The 27,830-nt window shown below is 37.0% G+C and overlaps 1 protein-coding gene across 3 annotated transcripts in view; it reads right to left on the bottom strand.

The window, feature by feature from the left end:
• FTO (FTO alpha-ketoglutarate dependent dioxygenase) overlaps positions 1 to 27,830 on the bottom strand; it is a 374,809-nt gene that overhangs the window by 245,473 nt on the left and 101,506 nt on the right. For all 3 annotated transcript variants that reach the window (XM_081275884.1, XM_081275885.1, XM_081275886.1), the window contains exons 3-4: positions 18,499 to 19,123; positions 1,523 to 1,666 (exon numbers count right to left, since the gene is read on the bottom strand). In XM_081275884.1, coding sequence (XP_081132010.1) covers positions 1,523 to 1,666; positions 18,499 to 19,123 — 769 coding nt within the window. The remainder of the gene's footprint in view (positions 1 to 1,522; positions 1,667 to 18,498; positions 19,124 to 27,830) is intronic.

Here is a 27,830-nt window from a genome sequence, read left to right as displayed (position 1 = left end):
GTCCCTCTTCTGCTTCTTACTAATGGAGTGACCTTGGGCAAATTACTTAAGAAAAGAATTATTTCTGCCACCTTCCTCGAGATGACTGGAGACTCAGATTGCTTATAGAAACTGATCTGTAAACTGCAATGCAACAAGAAATGGAAAAGCAGAGATTAAAACCAGTGTTCAACCAAAGTAGGAATCGCCACGGAATCGCCACCTCGTGAGAAGAATTAAGAGGTAAAGGGATACAGCATTAAGTACCATTAACTCACGCTGTGCGAAAGAATCCCTACATAATCACGTTCCAATCCTCCTACAGACATTAAGGAAAAAGTCCTAGACTGGTACCAGTACATAATTAACACTTCTCTAACAGTTACTAAACTCCCCTTTTTAACAAAGACAGAACAGGACTCAGACTCGAGATTTCCAGCAAAGAAAAGCAGCAGGTACTTTATACTGCTTTAGTTTCTCTATTTTATATTTATGAAATCCTTCTAGTTATGCCAAGTGATATGTGCTTTCCATTTAAAATAGTGATATAAAATCTCCTTCTAAAATCAATTTATTTGGGTGAAAGAAAAAATAGCTTATTTAGAGAGAAATAATGCATTAAAAGAAAAAGTACAAGTAGCAGGTGGATATGGCAAGAACTGGAAGTTGATATAAAGGAACTGAAATTTGGAAAATGGTAAAGAGATATTCCAAACCCTGAAAGCAAGGATCAAGATTTATGCAACTCCAATATCTCTCCATAACCTTACCCAGTAGCCAATATCCAACTAACTGGGAGTTAATTCTTATCATAAACACTAGGCTTGAGCCCTGGTTCTTCCTACCTCCAAAACCAATGTATCAGTAGATTTCTCCAGGCAGAGAGGAGTGAGATAAACTTTGAATAATAAGAAGCTAGAATCAAGGAGAGAATAAAACCCTGAGAAGCTTTGGTGAATAAAAATGGATATCTGCACACTGAGCACTGGAACACAGAGACCCACAAAAAAAAAAAAAAAAAAAAAAAAAGAACATCCCAAAAATGTCAAGTAAAGCAGCAAAAAACAAAGCCCATCGAACCCCATAGGTTCACTTAGCCTAACCCACAGCTGAAATATTATTTGCCAAAGAACTAAATGACAGGTGGAAAGAAAGACACTGTAGTCCCACTAGATGTCCCTGAGAAGAAATTAACTACGACGCTAGAAAAAAATCTTCTCAGTACTAAAATCTCAGACAGGGGAGTGTTTTTAAAAGTCATACTAATAAGTTGATTTGGATGACTTACCACCTCTGATGAAGAATCCTGAAAACTGTTTAGCACATTTGAAAACTACAAATATGCTAAATAGTTGGAATAAAAAGAAAAGCAACTTTTCAAAATTGAGCAGTATTGTTAAAAAAACACACTTGATATATGTTCTTATAGGTAAGTTTCATTATTAATTCAAAATACTAACATTAAAAATTTTACTTCAAAAGACACATTCTAAATATACACCTAATAATCTACACTTAGACTAGAGTGTAAATATAAGATTACCAAGCATAAAATAGCAGTCTCCTTGGTGAAGCGGAATTGCCAAACCAGGTGTCTCTATGTCCCACGAGATCTTAAAACCAACATGCCAAGTATCAGGATCTCTGCCTTCGAAATTAGAATCATCATCACTCTCATCTTCAGAACCTGTTAAAAAGAGGAGAAAATAATCAGGAAAAAAATATATATATGTGTGTTTAATCTAAACTTCTGAGCTTTACACTCATAATCTTAAAAATAATTAAATTTTAATAGAATATGGTTATTAATGAAGTACATACATTTTGTTCATATTTTTAAAGTGACATTCTACAATATTTTCAGCATGACAATTGTTTTTCATCAAAAAACTTTAAATAAAATAATGAGGAAATAACCACTGATATTCAGAGAGACAAACTAAAAAGGCAATGTCACAACAGATGCTACAGAAATACAGAAGACAATTAGAAATTATTTTGAAAACCTATATTCCAATAAAATAGAAGATAGTGAAGACATCGATAAATTTCTTAAGTCATATGATTTGCCCAGACTGAGTCAGGAGGATACACACAATTTGTTTAATTTAAAGCAAGTAAGTTAGTAAATCTGATAAAGGGCCTTTTTTTAGGAAGATTTTAATTACCAAAATTAATTCCAGAAAAAGCAGAAGAGCTAAACAAACCATAGAAGGTAGAGGAAAGTGTCAAAGAACTCTCTCTCAGGGAAACACAGGCCAAGACAGTTTCAAAGAATTCACTGCTAAACAATTAAGGAATGGGTAATTTCAATGGTATTTAAATTGTTTAAGAGCATAGGAAAATGAAAGTTTCCAAATTCTTTTTGTGGAAATAAAATAATATGTCTCAAAACTCATAAGGAAAACACACACCTACAAAAACTGATCTTACACCCGAAAATCAACGTAAAATTTCCAAATATTAGAAAATAGCATCCAAAGCTAGCAGCATATTAAAAGAATAAAATCCCAATACTAAGTAAAACTTATTTTGGGAATAGAATGATAGCTAAATAGCTAAAAACTTAGACTTAAAATTCATCATATTCATAGATGGAAACAAAACAAAACAAATTATGAGTTATCACTCTGGTAACAAAAATAATTGATGAAATACAATAGCCTTTCATGATGAAAATCTCAATAAAATAAGTGGATATTTTTGACCATGATAAACTATAGCTCTGTCTCAATCCCAAAGCCAGCACCATATTTTAATAGAGAAACATCAGGAACATTGCCAAAGTACAGAACTAGACTCATCATTATTCTAAAGGAATGGCCAACATGATGGTACCTTCTGAAACTGCCTAACAGAGCAGCCCTAATTAGACAAAATAAGAGATATATGCTGGCAGGGCATGATGGCTCATGCCTATAATCCCGGCTTGGGAGGATGAGGCAGGAATATTACAAGTTCAAGGCCACACTCAGCAATTTAGTAAGACCCTGCCTCAAAATCAAAAACAAAAAGGGCTGGTAATATAGTTCAGTGGTCAAGCATTCCTGGGTTAAATCCCCAGTACCAAAATAAAATAAAATATGCTAGGTACAAAATCAAATCACACTAATTAGTAACTTCAAAAACATAAACAAACACCTCACTTATAAAAAACATATATAGAAATATCGAGTAAGATTCTTATGTTCATGTTACTAAAAAGCAAAAACGAAGATTTAAGCAGATGTAAAGATACACTATATTCTAGGAAAATAAGGCAGAACATTGTGAAAAAGTCAGTTCTCCCTAAATATCCACCACTTTGTTTGTTTGTTTGTTTGTTTGCTAGAGATGGAACCCAGGGCTTCATGCATAGGAAGTTTGCATACTACCACTAAGCCACACCTTTTTGTTTTGTTTTTTTAATTTTGAGGGAAGGTCTCACCAAATTGACCCACCTAACCTCAAATGTGTGATCTTCCTGCCTCAGCCTCTCAAGTAGCTGGGATTATAGGTATGGGCCACCACACTGGCTTAAATCTACCTGCATATTAGACTTAATCAAAAGAAAGATCAACAAGATAGTGTTTTAGGTGAGTGGGGTTAGTAACTAAACAAGATGGTTCTATAATACAGTAGTCCCTCCTCATCCACAGGGGATATACTTCAATGCTCCAGTGTTTACCTGAAACTATGGGTAGTACTAAATCCTGTATATACTGGTTTCTTTCTATATATACATGTCTATGATAAAATATAATTTATAAATTAATCATATTAGGAAATTAAAATAACAATAAAATAGAACCATTATAATAATATAATAAAATGTATATGAATGTGCTCTCTATATATCCCAAAATACCTAATCATATTTTCACTTTTTCACTAAGGAAGCACTTGATGCTTTTCTTTGACATGTCCAAATGTCAGTATCACTATTCTTGTGTGTTGGGGTCATTAGTAAGTAAAATAAGGGTCACCTGAACAGAAGCACTTCACTATAGGGAAGCTGATGTGACAACAGAGCCACTAAGTGACTAATGAGCAGGTGTCATACACACCTGGACAAAGGGACCACCTGCATCCTGGGCTGGACAGAGTGCACAGCATGAGACTGCTTCATGCTATTCAGAGAAAGGGGATGCAAACTGTGAATTATTTCTGGAATCTTCCTTCAATAGTTTCAGACAACAGTTCACAATAGGTAACTAAAACCACAGAAACTGAACTGCAAGTAAGGAGGGACTACTGTATACATGGAAATATAAACAAGTGAAAATAGCCAACCGATGTTTGTCTTAATATATAGAATTCCTACACAGTGACAGGATTAGGTTCAGCAGGAAAATGGGCAAATAAATGTTATGAAGACAGAACTTATAAGGGAAACAAAACTGGAGGCTGGGGGTGTAGTTCAGTGGTGCAGCATTTGCCTAGCACATGCAAGACCCTGGGCTGAACCTAAGCACCCCCCCCCCCATATACACACAAGAAAATAAAACAAGCTCATAAATACATATAAAAAGATGTTTCAATTCATTCATAAAAAGAAATGCAAATTAATCCACAAGAGCTATTTTTCACCTATCAAATCAAAAAAGACTTTGTGCCTTTGTTGTTTTTTTTTCACACTTTGAAAAATACAGTTAGTAAGAGTGTAACAAAATGGCACACTCACATTCTGTAGAGGTCAATTTTGCAATTCATATGAAAATTACAAAAAAGCACAAAGCCGTTGTCCCTTATAAGAATTCCGCTTTGGGGCTGGGGCCATAGCTCAGTGGCAGAGCGCTTGCCTAGCATGAGTGAGGAACTAGGTTTGATCCACAGCACCACATAAAAATAAACAAATAAAATAAAGGCATTCCATTCATCTACAACTACCAAAAAGTTTTTAAAAAAATAATTTCACTTTTAAAAATACACACTAAAATTCCTACTTTCAGAGGTTGTTAAATAATAAATAATGCTTGCATATTATTTATTATAGCACTGTTTATTTATTATACAGTTTATAAGAACAAAAGATGAGAAACAGTTTAAATGTCCATCAAAGGTTTCTGGTTAAATAAATTATGCTATGTCCAGACAATGAAATAGTATGTAGCCACTAACAATAGTATGACTAAATGTTGATATGGAATTAATATAATTTTAAGAAAAAAACCTAAGTGACTATAATTTATATAAAAAATACAGTGCATATATTTCTGGAAGGAATCTCAGGAATGATTTTTCTGGGAACAAGAGCAGAAGACACACACTGAAGAGGTAGAAGGTGAACATTACAATTGTCTATACTCAGTCTTGCAGGAATGGCCCAACCTAAAAATTTTTTTAAGTCCATCAAAAAAGTATTTATTAAGCACTTGCTAGATACTAAGCACTGTTCCAAGAACTTGGGACATAGATGACTGAAATAAAGAGCTATGTCCCCATGAAGCCCTCCTTCTACTGGAACTATAAATAAGGGTCAGTGATTACTATTAAGGGGACATTTAAAATTTAAATTCCATAAGACTTGAAACTGCTCTACTAGACTTTAGTCTTCAAGAGAAAGGTCTCTGCTTCTATTTCATCGAAATTTAGAGCCCTAGTGATTGGCACATCGAAGGCATTCAATGAACACTGGTACTAATTGCCTGCTTTAAACAAAATGTTCTTTCAATTCCACCATTCACAGTTCTTATTAAGTTAAGACCACAGATAAGAAAATATGAAAATACCTCAAACTAAAGAACAAAATAAAGCACAACACTGCTGTTAAACTAGGACAAGCCTCAACTCTAAAGTGGTTTAGAGGGAGGTTCAACAAGGGTTGGAATGCTTAGAGCAGAATTCAAGGAGAAGGTGAATCCTGAAAGACAAGAGTGTTTAGATTGGCAGAGGGTATTGTAATAAGTAATGAGAGAAGACAAGATGATGCTAAGTTTTATGCAGTTAAAATGAATAACAAAGCATGTTTTATTTAGGCTAAGTCATGTACATGTCACATATAAACATCACGTAAACACTCCAAAAGTGCATGCACCCCAACAGACAGACTCCCTAGATTCTGAACATCTTCCTCTAGAGTAATATTTATAAGGGCCAAAAGCACTAAAGGAAAGTAGGGGGAAAGTGGAATTCCCCTTTATGACTATTCATTCACATTACTTTGCGCTAAAGCATGATGAAAAAGTACAGACCAGAAAATCCAAGTTTCATGGGTCCCTGCAAGAGAGGAATGCTGCTGAATGACTTTTAAGGACACATCCCACAGTGTGTATTCTTCAGTTTGAATCTAAAATCTAATGCTGCCATATTAATAGAATCGCATCCTTTTTCATATTTGTTCTTCTTTCTTAGATATTTTTTCTCAAGAAATTTAGTATCTTTTAATTAGATACTTTCTTTAAAAATATCGTCATATAATAAAAAGTCCAAAGCCATCTCCTATGTTAACTCCAAAAATATTTTTAAAAGAATCCTCTGGGGGCTGGAGTTGTAGGTCAGTGGAACAGCACTTGCTAGCATGTGCGAGGTTCTGGGTTCAATCCTCAGCACCACATAAAAATACATAAAATAAAGGTATTGTGTCCAATTACAACTAAAAAATAAATATTTTTTTAAAAAGGATCCTCTGGGAGCATGTTAATGTCTCTCTTAAAATGTAGAGTGTATGCTTAATAGAGACCAACTTTATAATTAAAAAAGAAAAGGATCCTCTGGAATAGAGATGACAAACACCTTACCCATTAGGGGACATGGTTGATTTGTTGATTGTAGGTTTTTTGAGCCCTAGTAGAGAAGATTTCAAAACTTTCTCCAGGCTTAGGTGGAAAGAGTGGTATAATCAATTACTGGTGTCCGTCATGGACACTAAAATGGTCCATGGCAGTATCTGCACTACACAGTTGCTGTCCACGTCTGATGGCATTCTTCCTGCAGTTCCTTTTTATACATAACACACAGTTACAAACAGCGTTATGCATAGCACTCGAAAATACCAGAATTTGTTATACTAGAGACTGCAAAGCAGAACAGAACTCACAAAGGTAATGTAGCTTTACTTGTTCTGTATTTCCTTAAGAAATCTAAATTGGTAGCAACTGATAAAAGTACTCTGCATAAAAATCCAAATCCCCAGCTCTTCTTGAATTACAAGATCTGGCATTCATGAACCAGCCACAAATGGCTATAGGTAAGAAGAAGCTGCCCCCTTCAGACAAAGCAAACTGTCCTCAATCAGCAAATTCACTTCACTCATCTGTGGTCCCTGCCTGCACCCTACAGAAACATCTGTGAATCTGCTCTGGAGCTGGGACACAGAGCCCACAGGCAAACTGGGCCTATGACCTGCTTTTGTCAATAAAGTTTAACTGGAACATAGTCATGCTCACTCTTTTACATACTGTGGCTGTTTTCCCACATGACAGCAAAAGTTGAGTAGCTAAAACATAAACTACAAGACCTACAATGCTGAAAATATTTATTATTCACCCCTTTACAGAAAACACTTGCCAATCTCTTCAAGTCTTCATATTTATAATTAATGTGAAAGCTGAGGCCAAATAATGGTGTAATATGATGAATAACACCATAAAACATAATAAAAAATTAATGCTAAAATTAGTAGATACCCAGATCAATTTAGCAAAAGAATAGTGATCTGAGAAATCATGTTTTTATTTGTCAGACTCCAAGGCCCAAATAACAATGGACATAGCAAATGACACAAGAAAAACAAATATTTCAATGATAACTTTAAAAATAAATGATTCTTCAAACTACACAGTCAGTGGGTTTTGGGTGGTTTTAACACCACTGAGTATGGATTTTCTAGTCAGTGGCTATCTTTAGAGGCTAAAGGCTGGTTGACTACTTTCCTTCTCATTTTCACCTTGGCACTCTTCTCAATCTGGCACCAATAAAGTCTGAACGACAATCAGAGACAGCAATTGCAATCAGTGTTTCCCGATGTCTCCCATAAATCCAGCACCTTTGAAATGTGCTCATTAAAATGATGTTTTGTTGAGGGTTTTCCCCCCTTGGGCTCCATAGGAAGGAGAGAAGTTGTAGGTCTGATAAATTTTTTATTACGTAAGTACAGTGCTGCTCACTTTCTCAGTGAAATCAACTTGTAATTATCTATAGCAACTGCAACTGATTACTCTTGCCCCATGTTATTTTGGAAACAAGCAGAGGCAATGGGTCCCTGCTTGCCTTTAAGCCTCAGTAAAATTGGAAGGATTTTAAGTGGCTCAGTGTGTTTAGTACATTCCCAGCTCCCATTAACCAAACTGTTAGAGAAGTAAACGATGTGACAAAATACAAAAGAACACGAAGTTTTCAAGTCAAGTTTAAAATGTCCAGAACTTCCCAAAGAGAAAATAGTTTAAATATTTTATGCTAACTAGTTTCTGAGGGAAAAAAAATGTATTCAATCTAATTAAGGATACATGCAACCCAATATTTGGTTTACATTTATAAAGTTATATGCAACCAGTTATAGAGGAAACAAAGACAGAAGCCATAGCATGACAGTAGAGATTACAATGCTAATCAAATAAGATACATTACAAAAAAGTGTACCATATTTAACAATATGCTTAAGTGAAACTGTATGTCAATACAGTATAATCTCTCTCTTATATAAGTATACATTCATCACAAATTTTGGTCCATTTCTTGACCTTTTCTTGGTCAAGAGATAAGACTTCTAAGACTCTATTTTACAATTATATTCTCTATTTCCTTTTTGGATTTTTTTTTTTTTTTGTGCGTGTGTGTGTGTGTGTGTGTGTGTGATGCTGGGGATTGAACCCAGGGCCTTGTGCATGCAAGGCAAGCACTCTACCAACTGAGCTACATCCCCAGCCCTCTCTATTTCCTTGATTCCATACCCTGAGGGGTTTACACAGCAATCCTTTCCTATCCATGTTCCAGATCTGGAAGCAAGAGAAACTCAAAAGTTAAAGGTGCCCAGCTGGTAGACACCATTAGGCTCAGCCTAATGCTGTCTTCTTGGCCAGTACTAATCTGTTACAGTCCATTGTCTGGGATGAGGTCTATTTTAAAAACTGGAGGGAGACAGAAGGTAAAAGAGAAAGATGAAAGGTTGAGAAGACACATTAGAAGAAAAATGGCATGGTGTGTGTACAAAAACAGAATCCATTATGGATTGCAAGAGGGCCACATGAAGAACTTGGATTCATAGGAGAAGATGCTGAAAAATCAGGGAGAGACCAGGACATGGAGGATTTGGGGAACCACAGTAAGGAATCTGGATTTATACAGAAAGCCATAGACACTGAAGACTTTCTCACAGGTCACATCTGCTTTTGAGAATGACCTCTGGGAAAGCCCAAACTTCATGGGCAGACTTGGTGTACTTTTTTTCTGGACCAGTTCCCAAAGCAATGACAAATGGGTTGTGCATAAGCTGGAGGGCACTGAGGAAGCACTTAGAACAGCTATATCCCTAAGCTAGAAAGGGTACCCAAGGAGAAGGCTCCCTACCGAAATTCTACAATTTATAAAATGCTTTCCTTGATGGACTAAGATGGAAAAGGAGAGAAGCCTGCTGCTGATATGGTATATGCTCCTTTCTCAGCTACCCAAGAATGAATGGTCTGAAGAAATGCAGAGAATTTAGAAAAGTTTGAAGGGGGAAAAAATATCAATCCCAACTCAGACTCTATAACAAGAAGCTGCTTTCAGCTGCCTGGAAACAGGCAATTCAGGACAAATGAAGTCCCTTGACAGAGATAAATTGTAAAATTAATTATAAGTTTTCTGGGATTTTAGGCGAAATATTGAAAACTCTTTATGGAAAAAAAATCTAAAGCCCTTCAACATGATGTCTGGCTCTGTCAGTTTTCAGATTAAGCATTTGGGATAAAAAAATGTAAGATAAAAATATTCACATATATAGGAGAACCTCATTACATCACGTTTCATGGACTTAGGGGGAAAAGTGAAGTGAGAAAGGAGAGAAAAATTGCTTTGAGGGCCCCTGGCTAAAGCTTCAAAATCACATTAGATTAAGTCAAATATAAAATAAGGAAAAGAAGCAGTGACACTTTTCAAACAATACATTCTCCAAACCAGAGCTCATGAGGTTCCTTGGGCAGCCCCAGGAAGGTGCAAAGGGAATGATGGAGACCTACAAGAAGAGACCTATACTGAAGACCAGAACCATGCTGGGTGAATCAAGAAGACAATTATTTATTCATCCACCTTCACATAAAACTTTACCCAGAGTTCAAAGTACATATCCAAGGCCCAGTTTCCCTCAATCCCAGTTCTTACAAAAAGGAAGACCATGGTCACAAAAGACAGGGGCAGTCATTTGGAAGCCAGGAGCTAAAGTAAAGCCAAAAAATAAAAGGGATGACATTGGAAACTGGTTATATCATTATTGTTAAAACAAGGTCCACCTGAATCCAGTGAAATATCCTAGTATTGAGAAAATTCCTTACCTTTTAAAATTAAGTTTCTTTAGGTCCAGTTGTTTGCTACCAACAGAATCCTAAAACTGAATGGAGATTACAGTTGCAGAAATCAAGAGTTACTAGTCAGTGTCTACACTGTAGCCCAGTAGTACAAACTCCTCAAGAACAACAAAGACTTTCTGACTTTGGACACCAAATACTCATTTTCTGTTCTATGCACATATAAAGAGGCATCAAGATGCAAATCATGCCTCAGTGAGCTTCCAATTTAATTCAAATGTGAATAAAACTTGATCTAGTTTTAGAAGTTGGGACAGTATTTATTTTTTATTTATAATTATTTATTTAGTATTTATTAGGGAGAATAGACACTAGAAGAGAAGACTTCTGAGATGTGTGTATGTTTTATTTCTTAATAGGAGAGCTAGGTAAACAGATATGTTCACTTAGTGGCAATCTACCAAGCTGAATATTTATGGCTTATAGGTCAATAATTTTTAAAAACTAAGTAGATTAGACGATAAAGTTTCTCTTACAGAATCTATTGAAATATTCAAAAAGATTGAAAATAAAGGAATAAGTAAGAAAAGAGAAGATTCAACAACCAAATCATATGGATTCCAAAGAGAAGAGAAAATTGGGAAGGAAGAAATATTTGACAAAGTAACTCAAGAAAATGTTCCACAGTTGAAGCACATGTGTTTCCAGATTGAAAAGCCTACAAAATGCCAGCGTAATACATGAAAAATATCACTGCAATGTTGTAAAACATTAGAAAAAAATCCCCCAAAAAACTGACATAAAAGATGAAGAAAAGTCAGAATCCTCCATAGGAGTAAGATAAACAATAGTAGCGCCATGTCCTCAAAATTCTGAAGAAAAATTATTTCCCACCAAGATTTTCAAACTCAAAGTCTATACATATGTCAAGGTAAAAATAATTCAAAATATACATGATCTCAAAAATTTCCTCCTAAGAACTTTTTCTCAAGAGTGACTGAGGACATACTCCACCAAAATAAAGAAACACAGAAGGAAATAGAACGACAGGAGAATGCAGGAGTCTGAAGAACCCATAAGAGAGAAGCAAAAAGAAACCTATGGGTTATGAAGAAGAGATATTTAAAAGGGGCTGCTGTCCATCCGGCAGAGAAGGCAATCAGTCATGACCAGACAGATGAGACAATTTTGGAAGACATTTCTCCAAGACAACAAATCAACAAAAGATCTAACTGTCCTGAAGCTCTTGAGAGGAGATTCAGATGACTAGTAAAGAGTCTGGGATTTAAGTGGTCCTAAGTACATCAAAAACAGACAAAAAGCAAGACCAGTATTAACAGAAGAAGAAATTACAAGTTGGCAAGAAAAGATCAACTGATCACAAACTATTACAAGCTCAGAACAGCATGTTCATGCACATGAAGGCTGAATGCCAATACAATCAAAATTACAAAATATCTGCAATAAGAATAGAAGGAAATCAGAAGAGTGTGCATGCACAGACAGGGAGAGAAAGAAAACTAAGTAAACCCTCACCTTCCATATTAGGAAGTTCACGGACAATTCTCAAAACAATGTAGGCACATTATCCCCCACCTGAAAAAGCAGAGGAGAAAGACCACCTCTAAAGTGGAACTGAGGAGAGGGGCATGGATAACCGCTATTTTCTTTTCAAAAAGAAAGTATTAAAATATGACTTTTAAAAATTATATAAATGCAGGGCTGGGGTTGTAGCTCAGTGGTAGAGCACGGGCCTCACACATGTGAGGCACTGGGTTCAATCCTGAGCACCACATAAAAATAAATATAGATATAAAAAAACTTTTTTTCAACAACTTAAAAAATTATACAAATGTACTAATTTTTTTAAAAAAAATTGTAGCTGTAGATGGACAACATGCCTTTATTTGTTTCATTTTTACGTGGTGCTAAGGATCTAACTCAGTGCCTTACACATGCTAGGCAAGCACTCTGCCACTGAGCTACAACCCCAGCCCAAATGTACTAAATTTTAATAAAAACTAAAAATAACTAACACTTATTGAATGCTTACTGCATGCTAAACACTGTGGTTATGTCCTTATCTTTATATGCTATTTACATATAAATACATTACATTTTATGTTAAATACTTGTGTTTAATCCTAACAATCCTGAGGTGGGCACTGTACTTATCACTATTTCACACATGAAAAACCACAATCACAAAGAATTTAAGTAACTTGCCTAAGAACCCACAACTAATTAATATCAATACAAATTATGTCAATCAATAGTACAGAATCCAAATACCCAATTAATGCTATAAATAGTAAAGTCTGTTCCACTCCAATTTGCCTGCTTACCCTTTGCCCATCATACCAAGATATCATTAAAAATCCAGCCATTCTTGGAGAATCACATTCTTGCAAATCCCATGTCTGTTAAGGGATATATCTAGAATACTTAAAGAACTTGTAAAGCCCTAATTTGAAAACAGGCAAAGGATGTGATAGACATTTCTCCAGAGAAGATATAAAAAAGGCCAATAAACATATGAAAGGATACTCGACATCATTAAATATTAGGAAAATGTACACCGAAACCCCAATGAGATACTCTTCACACTCAATAGAAAGGCTAATAAAAAAAAAAAGACAGAAAATAAAAAGTGCTGGCTTCAATGGAGAGCAATTAAGAACTCCTGTGCATTATTGGTGGGAATGTAAAATAGTGCTATTTTGCTGGGGAAAATAGTAGGGCAGTTCCTCAAAAGAGTGAGAGCAGAATTACCATCTAGTCCAGCAATTTCACTTGCGTGTACAGTGTATACACAAGAACTGAATTAATGTGCACTGGAGCATTATTCACATCAGCCAAAGATGAAAACAACATTGATAGATAAACGGATAAACAAACAACCGAGTATCAGTTTTCACCTTAATAATAAGTGAAACACTGATTCGCTCTATAAAATGGACAAACCTTGAAGACGGTATATTCAGTGAAATAAAGCCTGACGCAAAAAGGACAACTGTGGTGTGATCCCATTTATATGAGGAACCTGGAGTAGTCAAATACATAAGGGCAGAAAGTGGAACAGGGTTACCAGGGGATAAGAGAAGGGTGGCTGGGGAGTCACGGTTCAATGGCCACAGTTTCAGCACAGGACAATGGAAAAGTTGTGGAGATGGATCATGGTGACCGAGGCATGACAACGTGAATGCACTCAATGCTACTGAAATCTACACTTAAAAATGATTACAATTCTAAGTCACACGTATGGGTGTGTATGTGTGTGTGTGTGTGTGTATATATATATATATATATATATATATATATATATACATATGTGTGTGTATATATATATATATATATATCATAATAAAGAAGAGTAAAAAAGGGATGAACTATTGATACAAGCAACAACATGGGTGAATCTCAAAATGATTATGTTAAATAAAAGGACCTAGACAAAAAAAAACATTATATTATAAACTATATGTAATTCCATTTATAGAAAATGGCAACAAATGTCATTGCTGGTCTTCCTTTCTCACTAGCATTGAAATTTTGCCACTCTTCTTTTTTCCAGTGGTTCCTTATCTGACACCACGCACAAGCCTGGTACTTTGTACTAGATGTGACAAGGCCCCGCCTTCTGACCTCCATACCCCTGCCTCTCTTGTCTTCATGTCTGGACTCCCCCTTGTCATACTCCATCCTGTTCACACTGCTGCTTCTGAAACACCCCACTCATGTTCTATGGAGTTTCATTTGCATTCCATGTTCCCTCTACTAGACCGCTCTCTCCCTTCCGTCAAATTTCCACGTGACTTGTTCCTTCTAGTTTTTGCTCAAATGCTACTTTCTGAATGAGGCCCTGCTTGACTCTGTGATGTAAGACTGCAAGCCTTTCCCCCACTTTTGTTGCACAACCTACTTACTTATTTTGTCTCTTCTTGCTAGAATGTAAAGATCAATGAGGGCAGGAATTTCTGTCCATTGGGTTCACTGTCACACACTCAATTTCTAGAACTACTCTTGGCAAAAGCGATTAATGAATAAATAATTTCACAGGGGGGAAAAGTGATTTGTAGGACAGAGTGAGTTTAACTGAGCAGTATAAATGATGTTAAAAATAACTGGCAAACTACAGCATGATGTAATAAAACAAACCTAGATCAAATGAGTTTTGAGACCTTAAGGATGCTGAGAGGTGCAGAAAAACTTAAATATCAACATGTTTTTAAGATTATGAATGCTCCAAAACCCTTAGCTGTAATTATAATCTAGTTTTTTGTGATCTCAGTGATGCACTAACGAATATAGAGCTACTTGTTTCAAAACAGAGATTCAAGAATTATGGGACCAGATTTCAATCCTTAAGAAAATTCAACTTTTCCCAAATAGAGAAAGGAGAATCATGGGAATCCTAGAGTTCCAAGGAAATTACTGCCAAGTCCCTATTTTTGAGCCTATCACATACTCAACAAGAAACATTTGGCCTTTCATGGGATATTTGGAGATGTAGGAGATACTTGGCACTATTAAAAATCTTAAGAATTGTTTCTCTTATAAAGACAATATCACTGAAACTATTTCTTTCTGAACAAAGAAACAAAAATGACAACCAATAGTTACTGTCTAAGTGATGTTTTTGAAGGTGTTCCAGTCAAAGAACAAGGTGCTACGCCATATTAAACAATGGATTTTTAATGCCTTTCCTGCTAAAATTCGTTTTTTACAGCTAGGAGTAACAAGCAATTGCCCACAAAGCTGGAATAGGAAAATCAAATACTTTGCCTATTTACATATGGTTCCCTGAAGCCATTCCTGATTAAAAATTGTACCATTTCAATCTTCCTTCTGGAGATATCTATTAACTAGAAATGCATGTGAAAGCCAACGAGTTTAGTATATAATTACACATATCCTATACAAATTACTTCTCAATGACCTCTACTCATGAAAATAAACCAAAGAGGGATGATTGGCTCATTATAAATCTACAAGAAGATTTCCTTGGGAAAAGGTATTGAGAGTCAAGACCTGAAAGATCTTAAGCTTCAACTGAATTTAATTTCAGCAGGAAGTAATCACTTCTGAATCTGAACTCCCAATGCATTTTACGCAATCCTCTCTAGTGGCAAGCAACACTCTCCAACTGACATCCCTGCTCTTGTCACTAAGTAACTATGTGACCTTGGAAAAGCTGATTCCTGACTTCCCGCCAGAGGCTAGAATTAGGTGATTTCAAAAGTCTCTTCCTGATCTACAGCTTCACAACTGCATAATTATAATCACAAGAGCATACCTATATGTATCACCTATTCTCCCAAGGCCAAGACAGCATCATACTAACCCTTGGATCCCATACTAGCTGGAATAGCTCACTGAACTTCTCTGAGCAATTGCTCAACAAATATGTTCAAAGACATGAAAACAGTCCAGTCTCTGAAGTCTCCGTTCTCTGTGACCCTCTTAAGCCCTACCAAGCCCCATCCAGGATTTTAACCCAAATGCAAGTCCAACCTTCCCACAGTTCTGGCAGGATTATAAGGAGGCCAGAGAACTAAACATTATCCCTTGTCACTGAGTGTACTTACCCAAACCTAGATGGTACAGGCCATCCAGTCGACGAGGCCTTGATGCAATCAAGGGATGGGGTGAACACAAAATGTGTAAAGCTACTGCCAGCTTAACACAGAGTTTTAAACTTCTAAAACATAGTGTTTTAAACTTTTTTTAATCAGTAAAAAGAGTACATTCTAAAATAACCATAAAAAGTATAGTACTATAAATACATAAACTAGTAAATAGTCTTTTATTATCATTATCAACCATTATGTTCATAATAATGTATACATATTTTCTTCTTCTTCTTCTTCTTCTTCTTCTTTTTGCAATACTGGGAACTGAACCCAAGGGCATTTTAGCACTGAGCTCATCCCTAGCCCTTTCTATTTTTAAATTTTAAGACAAAATCTCACTAAGTTGCCCATACTGGTCTCAAACTTGCAATCCTCCTGCCTCAGCTTCCTGAAGAGCTGAGATTACAGACGTGTGCCACTACACCAAGCCTGCAGTATGCTGTTCTTTTATCTGAATGACAGTACTATAGGTTTGCTTACACCAGTGTCACCACAAATATTTTAGTAATTCACTGAGCTACAATATTACAAAGTAACTAGGCAACAGGAATTTTTCAACCCCATTACCATTTTACAGAACCAGCTGGCATAAATATATCATTGATCAAAACATCATTATGCAAAGTATGACTGAACTGTGTTGCTCCTTTGTTCACTGTGTTGTTTTAAAAAAAAAAAAGATAAAATGAGTTTAAACATGTAAAATGTTTATAATAGTGCCTGGCACACAGTAGGTATTCAATAAACAGAAGCTCCCACTGCTGTCGGGAGTTAAGGGAACAAAGGAATTACACAGCTCTTACAGATTCAAATTCTGTAGTTCCCTCTTGTAGATGCTATTTGCAAGTATAAACATTTCTCTATTTATATGTGATTTATATTTGTATGCTTTATCAGTCTTTTAACTACTCCAGACCATAGAAACTATTCATTAAAAATTTTAATTCCTTTCTGAAAGAGATTCTAGGTTTCAAAATCTATTTGATCACCCACGCAAGGAGAGTACAATAGAACTATTAAACTGCAAGGCTGAGAATAAATCAGAGCACAAAGACACCCTTGTAGCAGTCCATGCTATCACATGCCACTACTGCAGTTTCGGAGAGCTGCCTTCTTAAGAAAGAAACTAACAAACTCCATTGTTCTAACATCAGAGTTCTTGGACGTGATGGCTCTAAAATCCCTGGCAAGACCTTATTAAAGATCAGAAGATTTCGGTTCTTTCCATTAGGACAGCAATGAATCCCTTCAAGGGATTTTCTTAGGTCAGCATCACCATTTGAGATGCCAAGGATACAGGTGAAATTTCTAAGCGCTGAACTAGTCCCTTGTTTTAGACTGAAAACAAGGTAAAGTTAGAAAAGATATTAATTATCCTGGAGAAATTTTCTGAGACTGAGAAATTGTAAGCAACTTAAGAGTACTATGAGATTTTTTTTCCTCCATATAATCCCTTTTTTCAAAACAGTCATTTTAGTAAATAGCAAACAAGTAACAAAGTCCAATAAGACCCCAGAGTTGTCCTAAAATAACGACCTTGAAAAGTTCCAGTTTATTCGCTGAAGGATTATCTAGAACTCTTGCTTTCCAAACACCTTTCACAAAAAAACAGGCAGAGAAGCTAACACTATATCTTGTACTTCAATGGCCACACTGCCCTCCATACATTCAAGTGCATTTTTGTAACCCTGCTCCAATAAACTATGGGGACTAGGCACAGAAATAAACAACAGAAGGAAAATCTGGCGAGGCCACTAAAGGATAGCCTATGACCTTTGTTTCAAGGTGATAAGCTTTTAGAAAACACAAGAACAAGTGGCCCACAGCAACCCTATGAGGTCTAAAACTTCAGAACTGGGTAGGGGGTTAGAGAGTTTCCTGAAAATAGAGGAAAGGCTGCTTACAAAAGGCACTTCCAACTGCTTCTGGCAAGGAGGGACAGTAGTAAAAATGGTATGAAGCCAAGAACAAGTCCATACTTGACAAAATACGCCCATCAAGATAATGATGTCAACCATAATAAAATATTTTGGCAAGACAAGAAATGTGCACCTGTGAGAACATGGAAAGATTTGACAGATTTCTGTTTTCCCAGCCCTTTATCAGCAAGTTAATTATAGCAACCGTAGAATCTATGTTGAGTGTTAGAGAAAAGCAGTCAGCTGTATGAATCCAAGATGCTGCTCTCCTGGGCATGGGAAAGACAAAGTGACAGTAGTGCTTACACGTGAAAATGTTCTGCATACAGTAAAACAATGGGCCAGACAGCACAGCTTGGTGAGAAAGAGGCATATTCTGCAGACACACAGACGAGACAAGCCTAAAAGGACATACAACACAAACACATATACATGGATGCACATACAAACACACACACTCGCATGCACATGTATGTATATCTCCAGAGCCTAAGCAACTCTGGTCATATTATAATCAGGGATGCTTTTTCCCAGAGCAGACTGTACCTTCACAGCTATAACTGTACACAGCCACCGCTGACCTGTCCACCAGATTTTCATCGTGATGCCAGCTCACTGCCATTTTTCCCATGCCAAAATAAGGCTCCTCTTTCAGGTAGGGCATTTTCTGAGGATCCATGAAATTGAGCAGAGTTACATTATATGCTGCTCTGCTCTTAAGATCCACTTCATCTTGTGCATCATAGGATGACCCCATACCGACCCTGGGGAACTCTGCCATACACACTGGCACGGCATCTTCGTTGGCCTTCTCTTTGACAGCAAGTTCTTCCAAAGCCTGGATGGTTTCTATCTGCAGGTAGTCATTGAGCTTGAGGAAGGTCTGGCAGGCGGCAGCGATCTCAGCTTCAGTATAGTTTACATTAGAACCCTTCACTGGCCAGGGGACGGTAAAGAGCCTGGTATTCAGGTACTTATAGGTGCAGCCTGGATCACCAATGAGGATGCGAGATACCGGAGTGAGCAAATCTTTGCCTTGGATCCTAACCAGGTCCCGAAATAAGCAGCCATGCTTGTGCAGGGTGAGGAAAGCTTCTTGAACCTCCTTATGTAGCTCCTCGGACACACTGCCGGATTCCCGGAGAATCAACTTAGGATACTTCAGCTGCCACTAAGACAAAACCAAAGCAAAAAAGAAACGCATTTATGGATGGCTATAATTTTATTATTTCCAAAGATACATTACTCTGTAAGCATTAATGGGGAAAAATAAACTCCTAGGCACAATTTCTAAATAGGATGCAGAACTCCCTAGCCTAAAAGCAAAGACTAAGACAAATGTCATAAAACTCTCCAGTCACGATTTTAAGCTCAAACTCAAACTGTTAATATTAATGATTTCTCTCATATATGGAAGCCAGGAAAAAGGAAAAGAAAGATGGGGGAGTTTCATGAGAATCAAAAGGAGACCAATAGAGTAGAAGAAAGGGACCAGGGAGAGGCAGAAGGCAAGAAAAGAGGAAATGCTAGAGAATGATATTGACCAAATTATATTATTATAGTCCGTGTATGTGAAATAGGCAACAACAAATCCCACCATTATGTATAATTATAATGCAACAATAAAAAATATGGAAAAAAGCTGGGTGCAGTGATGTACACCTATAATACCAGAGGCTTGGGAGGTTGAGGCAGGAGGATCACAAGTTCAAAGCCAACCTCAGCAACTTAGCAAGGCCCTAAGTAACTCAGTGAGACCCTGTCCCTAAATAAAATACCAAATGGACTGGGGACGTTGCTCAGTGGTTAGGCACCCCTGAGTTCAACCCCTGGTACAAAAAAAAAAAAAAATGGAAAAAAGATTTCAAGATCATTATTCTAAAAAAATATTTTTAAGTTCAAGTTCAAACTATTAATAATCTTCAACATCAATAAAAATAATAATAATTTAGGCTTTGATCTCCCAGGCTCTCTATGTGACCATTTTCCCCCACCCTTAATATCTCTTTGGATCTCCAGAAAAAAACAATTTCATTAATTGTCTATTATCTATTTATTAAGGGAAGAGTGTTACTCTGACTAATTTATATGCATTAACTTATTCCTCACAACTTTATGCATAATATTATCTCCAGATTACAGGGAAGACTACTGGAGCACAAAGATGTTTTAAAAACTTGCCCAAAGTCACACAACTAGTAAATACTGGAGCTGGAATGAGAAGCCATGGGGCTCAAGAGACCAGGTGGTTCCAGAGAATGAGTTTCAGCTATTAGACTACACTGTCTCCCAATAAATGACAGACCAGTCTCTCCTCAACACTTCAACTGAATGAAAACTCACTTGTCTTGGGAAGTTAAACACTAAGTTTCAGGAACACAAGAGCCACAACCATTTCATTCATGACCATAAAACTAATGTCAAGAATATACTCAGTAAATGTGAAATGGGTGGATGGATCAATGGATAAAATGGATAGATGGATAAATGGGGTATTCCACTGTAATTCTAGAAAACTGTAATGATTCTGCTTGTGTCACCAGAAGAGAAGGCTATAAAACAATTCCCTTCCCTAATATAAAAATGTATAGGGTTTTTTGTGCAGGTTGGGAGTGTGTTAGCTTTCCAGTTACCACTTTGACTCCTTAGCACTTGATATATGAACTGGAGTCCAGCCAGAGATCCCTGGTTCTCTAAAATACAATAGGTATTTTTTAACCACAGCACAATATTTTACATTTAAAAAATGTATAAAATTTAATCTGATTTGTTCCTAGCTTTAAGCTAAGACCTAAAGGAAGGACCTAGACATGATCAGCATATTAACCCTGTCCTCCTACCATTGGGGGGGGGGGGGGGCATCATTTTTGACATACCTTCCTTTTGTAACTTGATTTGATCATTAGCACTTATATGATAAACAGGGTAAGACCATTTATTCTTCTGTACATTTTGTCATTCAACACATTTACTAATCACCTATCCAACACCAGACAAAAATAAGGTTCCAATTCTCACAGAGCTTTCTACCAAATCAAGTTAATAAATGATGAAAAACAATCCCAAACCGTGTTAAGTATTTAGGACAGAAAAAAAAATAAAATAAATAGGAAATCTGTCCCAAAGTGGGAAGACCTCTCTAAGGAAATGGAATTGAAGCTGAGTCCTTCAGGATAAGAAGGCACAAGCTACCTGATATACTAAAAGAGTTGTAGAAGGACAGACCAAAAATGCAAAGGCACTGAAGAAAGACCAGTCTGTTCTGGAGACCAAAAGGCCAGTTTTGCCAACGCACATGAGCCCAAGGCAGAATGACACACAATGAGTATGAAGAGGAAAGCAGGAGCCACAACACAGAGTCCTGGAGGTCACAAAGAGGAATCTGGAATTGAGGGAAAGCATATTAGAGGATTTCAGAGGGAAATGAATGAATGCATTTAACACTTAGCTAGGTGCAATGGCACACACCTGTAAACCCAGTGACTTGGGAAGCTGAGGTAGGAGGATCTCAAGATTGAGGCCAGCCTCAGCAACTTACTGAGATACTGTCTCAAAATTAAAAATAAAAAGGGGTGGGGGTGTAGCTCACTGGTAAAGAGACCCTGGGTTCAATTCCCAGAAATCCTCCCCACCCCCCTCACCACAAACTCACTCTTAGTTATAATATAGAGCATGATTTGTAAAGAGGCAAATGTGAATGTGGAAAGTTGTATTAGGTGCTATTACAACCATCCAAAAGTAAAGTACTGACAATCTGGATTAAGGTGGTGATAGATAAATGGACAGATAAAATATATATTTTATAGGTAGAGCAAAAGGGTGTGCTTTTGAATTAGAAGTAGGGATCAAGAAATGAAAGATGTTAAGGATCACTTCCAGAGTTCTAGATTGAGTAACTGAATAAACAATACACTTTTGTTGTTGTTGTTGGAAGTATGGAAAACTGAAACAGTAGGGACAAGGACAGAGAGAATGAACAGGTCCATTCTGGAACTGTAATTTATAAGACACCTGTGAAATCTCTTTAGTGGAAATAGCAAGAGGTAACACCTGGAGGTCAGAAGTAAAGGTGGGGCGAAGTGACTCCCTATGGGAGCTGTCAGAACACTGCTGGTCTGTCAAGACCTAGAGATGGCTGAGATCCCCAGCAGAGCGAACATTACTTCCTGAGTTGCAGAACAAGACTCAGCTGAGGAGAACACGCAGCAAACCAAAGAGTACCGTACAGCAGAAGCCAAAAGAGAACACTATATTAAAAAGGACGCGGTAGTCAACTCTGTCAGCTGTGATGAGGTCAAGTGAGATGAGGACACTAGATTCAGCAATATGAAAATCACTGATAACGATGACCAGGGCAATTTCAGCAAAGGAGTAGGGATAGAAGTCAGAATGAAGTAGATTGAAAAGGAGGAAGGGGAGATGACACGTGTGAATTTCAGAGTGGTTTTGCTAAGAAGGGGAATAAAATAACGAAGCTGTTGATAAAGCGGAATGCTTGATCAAAGGATAATCTTTAATGATGGAAGGCACCAGAGGACACGAGAGCTTGTCAGTGCACTCATGGGAATGATTCAAGAGAAGGAAGCTGATGATACAGAAACAGGGTGAATAACCAAAGGAGCAAAGACCTTGAGTGTCTGAAGCAGCCATCTCCCAAATGGGGTATGCAGGGATTTGTAAGACAATCCATTAGAGTTGGGAGAGGGGAGGGAATAGTGAAACTAGTTTTGTTGTTTTTTTTTTTAATCTAACAGGAAAGAAATTAAGCTCTACTAAAATATGTGTGCACAAATATATGTATATATATATATACCTATATGCATATACATACACAATTACTATTAGCATCATAAAACAGACTAACTACCAGTGGTATGCAGAAGTCTCTCCATATCTATTCGCTAGAACCTACTGTGTATATCTCTTCTCAACTACTCAGTTAACCATGTTGGTAGCTTAAGACTGGTCACGTCGGAGTATTCACACTATAGAATCAAGGTTGGTTTTTACCTACTTAGTTGGAGATTATCATATAGTTGAAAATTCTTTACTGACCCAGGTATTTGGTAGGAGAAAAGACACATGATGAATGAAACATGTCCAATAAGAAATGATGGTTCACTTCCACCCTGAAGCATTTTATTGCCAGTGCAAGACCTTCTAAAACACTCTCTTTCCCTTTGGCACAGAACCACCTATTCTGTGGAACTACTTGGATTCCTTACTTCATTGAATGAGTAGCTCTCTGCCAAGCAAAAAATGGTATGCAACGTGAATAAGCATGTGAAGTGTGCAAAACCACAGAGATCTGAAGGTCATTTGTTACTACAGCATCATCTAACCTATTCTGTCTGATCCAGAGTACAGGAAACAGAAGGTTTGTGGGAAATTAGAGGAAGTATGAGACAAAAAGTGACTTAGTCAAGTCTGAACTTGGTAAAAAGGCTTTCCTTAAGTACACACAGCAGGATTGCCCCTTCTTCTCAAAGTGCTTATCTGAGGTGTGTGATCATGAATTTCAAGTGAAAAGAAAAGTCATGTGACATACCACCAGGGGCTACGTTGAAACCATCGTGGATCTATTCAGGATTTACAGTTTGGATACTACATTTGTCCCAACTGGAAAACAGACATGATAACATACTTTCTATTTGCACAACCCATGAAGAAAGCAACAGATTCCTATAAGCAGAGAAAGAACATTATGGAGCCATGAGCAGAAACTACATGTTTTTAACAACTGATTATTTTTCTAAGCAAGTCCTCCAGGCATCAGTATACTCAAAGTACACCTAGCTAGTAGCAATGATTCAGAAGGAAATCTCCTCATACTTTCTTAAAAATTCCAGGGTTCCTTGAGTGGACCTTAGTATGGAACACCAAAGAAATGATAACTTGCCCAAACTTGCTTTTCAAGACATTCCCTCTGGGACTAGGAAAGAAGAAAATACTAGAAATAATGTTTGCACATTTACACACACACACACACACACACACACACACAGAACTTGCTCTTGTTCAATATACATTGGGATTCAAAACTAAAGAAGATATATTTAACACAGGGAAATTAAAACCCTAACAATCTGGAAAAACCACATAACTAGATGAATATCACATATAAATACCTGGATATTAAACACAACATGATAACAAGAAAAAAACAATAGAAAAGCAAAAACTTTTCCCCCCCTGACCTCTCCTGTCCCTTTCCCCTCTGACCATATCTACTTCTTTTCCTGAAGTCCTCCAGGGCATAACACTTCAGGGCCTCCCCTGCAAGGCAGACTCTTCTTAATCAATATTAATTGAGCAAGATTTCAGATTCAGAACCTAAATATGTTCATATCTTTTCATCCAACTATTCTAAGAATTTATTGTGAAAAAGAGACATGCAACAAGATTGTAAGGATATCATCATGTTATTATTTATGATAATTAGAAACTGAAAACCACCAAAAACTCCGACAGGGAATTAGAGGGGAGAGAATACATCCAAGCAAAGAAACCCTGAAGTAATAAATTGTAAATGTTTACATTGTGAGGCTGGGGCTGGGGCTGGGGCTGGGGCTCAAAGGTAGCATGCTTGCCTGGCACATGTGAAGCACTTGGTTTGATTCTCAGCACCAGGTATAAATAAATAAAATAAAGGTCTGTCATCAACAACAACAAAAAATTTTAAATGTTTACATACTTTTATAAAACATAAGTAACAAACTGTGGTCATACAAGAAATTAGCAACAAGATAGACATAAGAATCTCAGTTTCATAAAAGGAAAAATGTGTACATCAATACAGAAGAAAAGATTTAGAGCCAGGCACAGAGCATGGGCCTGCAATTCCAGCAAAGGTGGGAGGCTGAAACAGGAGGATCGAAAGTTCAAGACTAGCCTCAGCAACTTAGTGAGGCCCTAAGCCTCAAAATAAAAATAAAAAATGAAAAGGGCTAGAGGTGTAGAACAATAATAAAGGGCCTTTGGGTTCAGTCAATCCCCAGTACCAAAAAAAAAAAAAAAAAAAGGATTTGGAGAAAAATGTGATTAAAAATATACTAGGCATAATTATACATTTTTTTCCTTTTGGTATTTATATTATCTTCAATTTTTCTAAAAAATACAAAATATTTTTAAACAGAAAAATTCTTAATTTTCATGGCATTTCTTTTATTTGCTAAGAAATACTTTTTGATGATCATGAATTATTAAAAAGCTTCAACAGAACTTCTGTTTCTATTTGAATCTGATTTGAACTGTTATTCAATACTCTAGGAAATTTTTATTTGACCACAATGAGAGCAACTGATTTAATGACTGGCTAATTTTGTCACTATCTCAAAGAAAATTCGAGAGAGAAAACCTCCACCCTAAATGACCTTTTCTTATTATAACATGATTAAATTAGTACCTGACATGCAAAAGTGCAATGCAGTACTTGTTAAGTTTAAGGAGAACAAGAAGTGACTTTGGATAAGAACTAAACATTAAATAATTTAATACTAGTTCATTCTGTCAGATGTTCACTCTCCACTTTGGACAGGTATATGCAGAACATCAGATATCACACAATAATTTGGAACAGCTGTTGGCAGATTCTCAAATATGTTAGTAGTTTTTTTTTCATTTAATCCCGTTAGTTTTTCCAGGGAGTACACAGTCATGAAATTACATTAGTAGTTGTCCGGTCATATGCTATATTTCTTGAGATCTATAAATGATTCTGTGGCATAAATGATGATTCCATAGTTTAACAGTAATTGGAAAAGTATGCGAGGTATAAAGTGCCAACATGCCCGGCCCTTATCGATGGCTGGAAGATGTGGAATGCTAGGCTCTCTGGAGATTAGGCTTTAATTTCTGCATATTTTAAATCATTAAAACATAAGTTCTATTTTTCCTTACATAAAAGTAAGTCAGACATGGTGTTAAAGGAGGAAGATCTTAGTGTATGGGAGGCTGACTTAAATGAACCCATTGGAACTTCACCTTCAGTAGAGTGAAATAAAATTTATGGTCTCTAAGTGACTCGGGATGCCCTTCAGTTAAAAGGGTTAGGATGCTCTGATTTCAGGGGAGTGTATTTCTACTCTGGCTATTAATATATTTTGCTACTAACACTTTATATTTTGCATGCTATAGCAACTTGTACACTATCAGTCATAATATTTACTATATAATTCTTGTTGTCAAATGCTGGCAACTTGGCAGCCATCCCAAGACTGAAAGTCTAACCACATCCCTGATGCAGCCTCCAGGTGCACAAGGCTAAGCAATGCCCCAGAGGAGGAACACTGCTAAAGTCACTGCTCAGGCCCAGTTATGGCTATTACAGCCAAACTTGTGAAATAAGCGCTTTGGTACAAAGTGACCCAAAGATGGGTGCTCATTTTTTCACTCAAGAGTTTGTGTTATTTTGTTTTTTCATTTAACATTTAGCCAATACTTGCTAAGTACCAGGCACTGTGGAAAGTATCATTGTGTCATGAATACAATGATAAAAGTAAGAGAGTTCTTGTTTTATAACATTTCAGAGTTTAACAATATAAACAGAAATAAAAACCAACAGTTAGAGGGATGTGTTACAAAATAAATATGAGCACACTGCTACAAAAGTAGGGGGTAAGTAAGAAAGGAAATCTGGAAAATCCTCACTTATTCAATAACTCACAAGCACTTATTTGCAAAACACTAGGTGCTTGGAATAGAAAATAAAGCATCTACATGCTCTCTAGGGCTCATATTCTGGTAAGAAGAGCCAGACAATAAATAAATAAATAAATAAACAAATAAATAAAATATATAGTATTTTAGATGGTGATAAGTGCTACTGAAAAAAAAAATAAGCTGGGTAAGCAGGATAGGAATTACTTGGGTGAGTTTTGCTATTTTATATAAGGTGGCCAGGGAAGGCCTGCAGAGACCTGGGGAAGAATTCCAGGCAGAGGGTACACTGTTCACCCAGGCCATGGGGCAGGAGTGTGGTTGGTTGGTTCCAGGAAGGGTAAGAACGCCAAAGCCAGAAGAGGAGACAGAGAGGGAGGCAGGGAGCAGCAGGAAATGGGGTGAGGGAAGCAGTTCAGGGCTTCGCATACGGTGCTTTCTAGGTGAGTGGACAGTCCTGGGATTTTTTTTTTTTTATTATTATGAATGAGGTGAGAAGTTATTGATGAGCTTTGAGCAAGAAAGTATAACAAGCTGATTTACATTTTAAAAAAAAAACATTCTGGTTGCTGTATTAAAACGGACAAGATTTGGAGGAGAGCAGGAGTTAGGAGGAAACTGTGACAGAAGTAACGGTGGCTTTGGCCATGGAGTAGGCAGCAGAGGTAATGAGAAATGGTCAGATTTTTAGTATGGTCTTAAAGTGGTGAGACCCTGATGCATACACAGAATTTTGTTGTTTTGGTTTTGGTACTAAAGATTGAATGTAGGGGTGTTTTATCACTGAGCCCTTTTTATTTATTTATTTATTTATTTTGAGACCGACTTAAGTTGCTGAAGCTGTCCTGGAACTTGTGGTCCTCCTGCCTCAGCCTCCAGAGTCGCTAGGATTTCAGGTGTATGCCACCACCCCTTGCTAGATATGTGTTCTTTAACGAAGGTCTTTAGGGTAAAGTGATCAGGAGACAGAGAAGGGGAGGAGGGGAGTATGAGTAGACAAAAGATGAAGGCAGAGCAGGGTCAGGTGGAGCAAGACACTCTGTGGCAGAAGCTTCAGAGTGGAAGCTTGGCAACAGGTGGACGTCAGGCCAGAGAGGTGGTGTGGGTCATATCATCAATGCCTTACAGGAGGCAAGACAGACTCAGAAAATGTGGAAAGCTAGGGGCTGCGAGTCAGTCATATTTTTGGAGGCACAGTTCTGATGGCACTCAGAGGGCAG

This window comes from Spermophilus citellus (assembly GCF_964194105.1).
Source record: "Spermophilus citellus genome assembly, chromosome: 18".
Lineage (NCBI taxonomy): Eukaryota > Metazoa > Chordata > Mammalia > Rodentia > Sciuridae > Spermophilus > Spermophilus citellus.
Note: the sequence above shows the minus strand (reverse complement) of the source record. Positions and strands in the feature narration are given on the sequence as shown.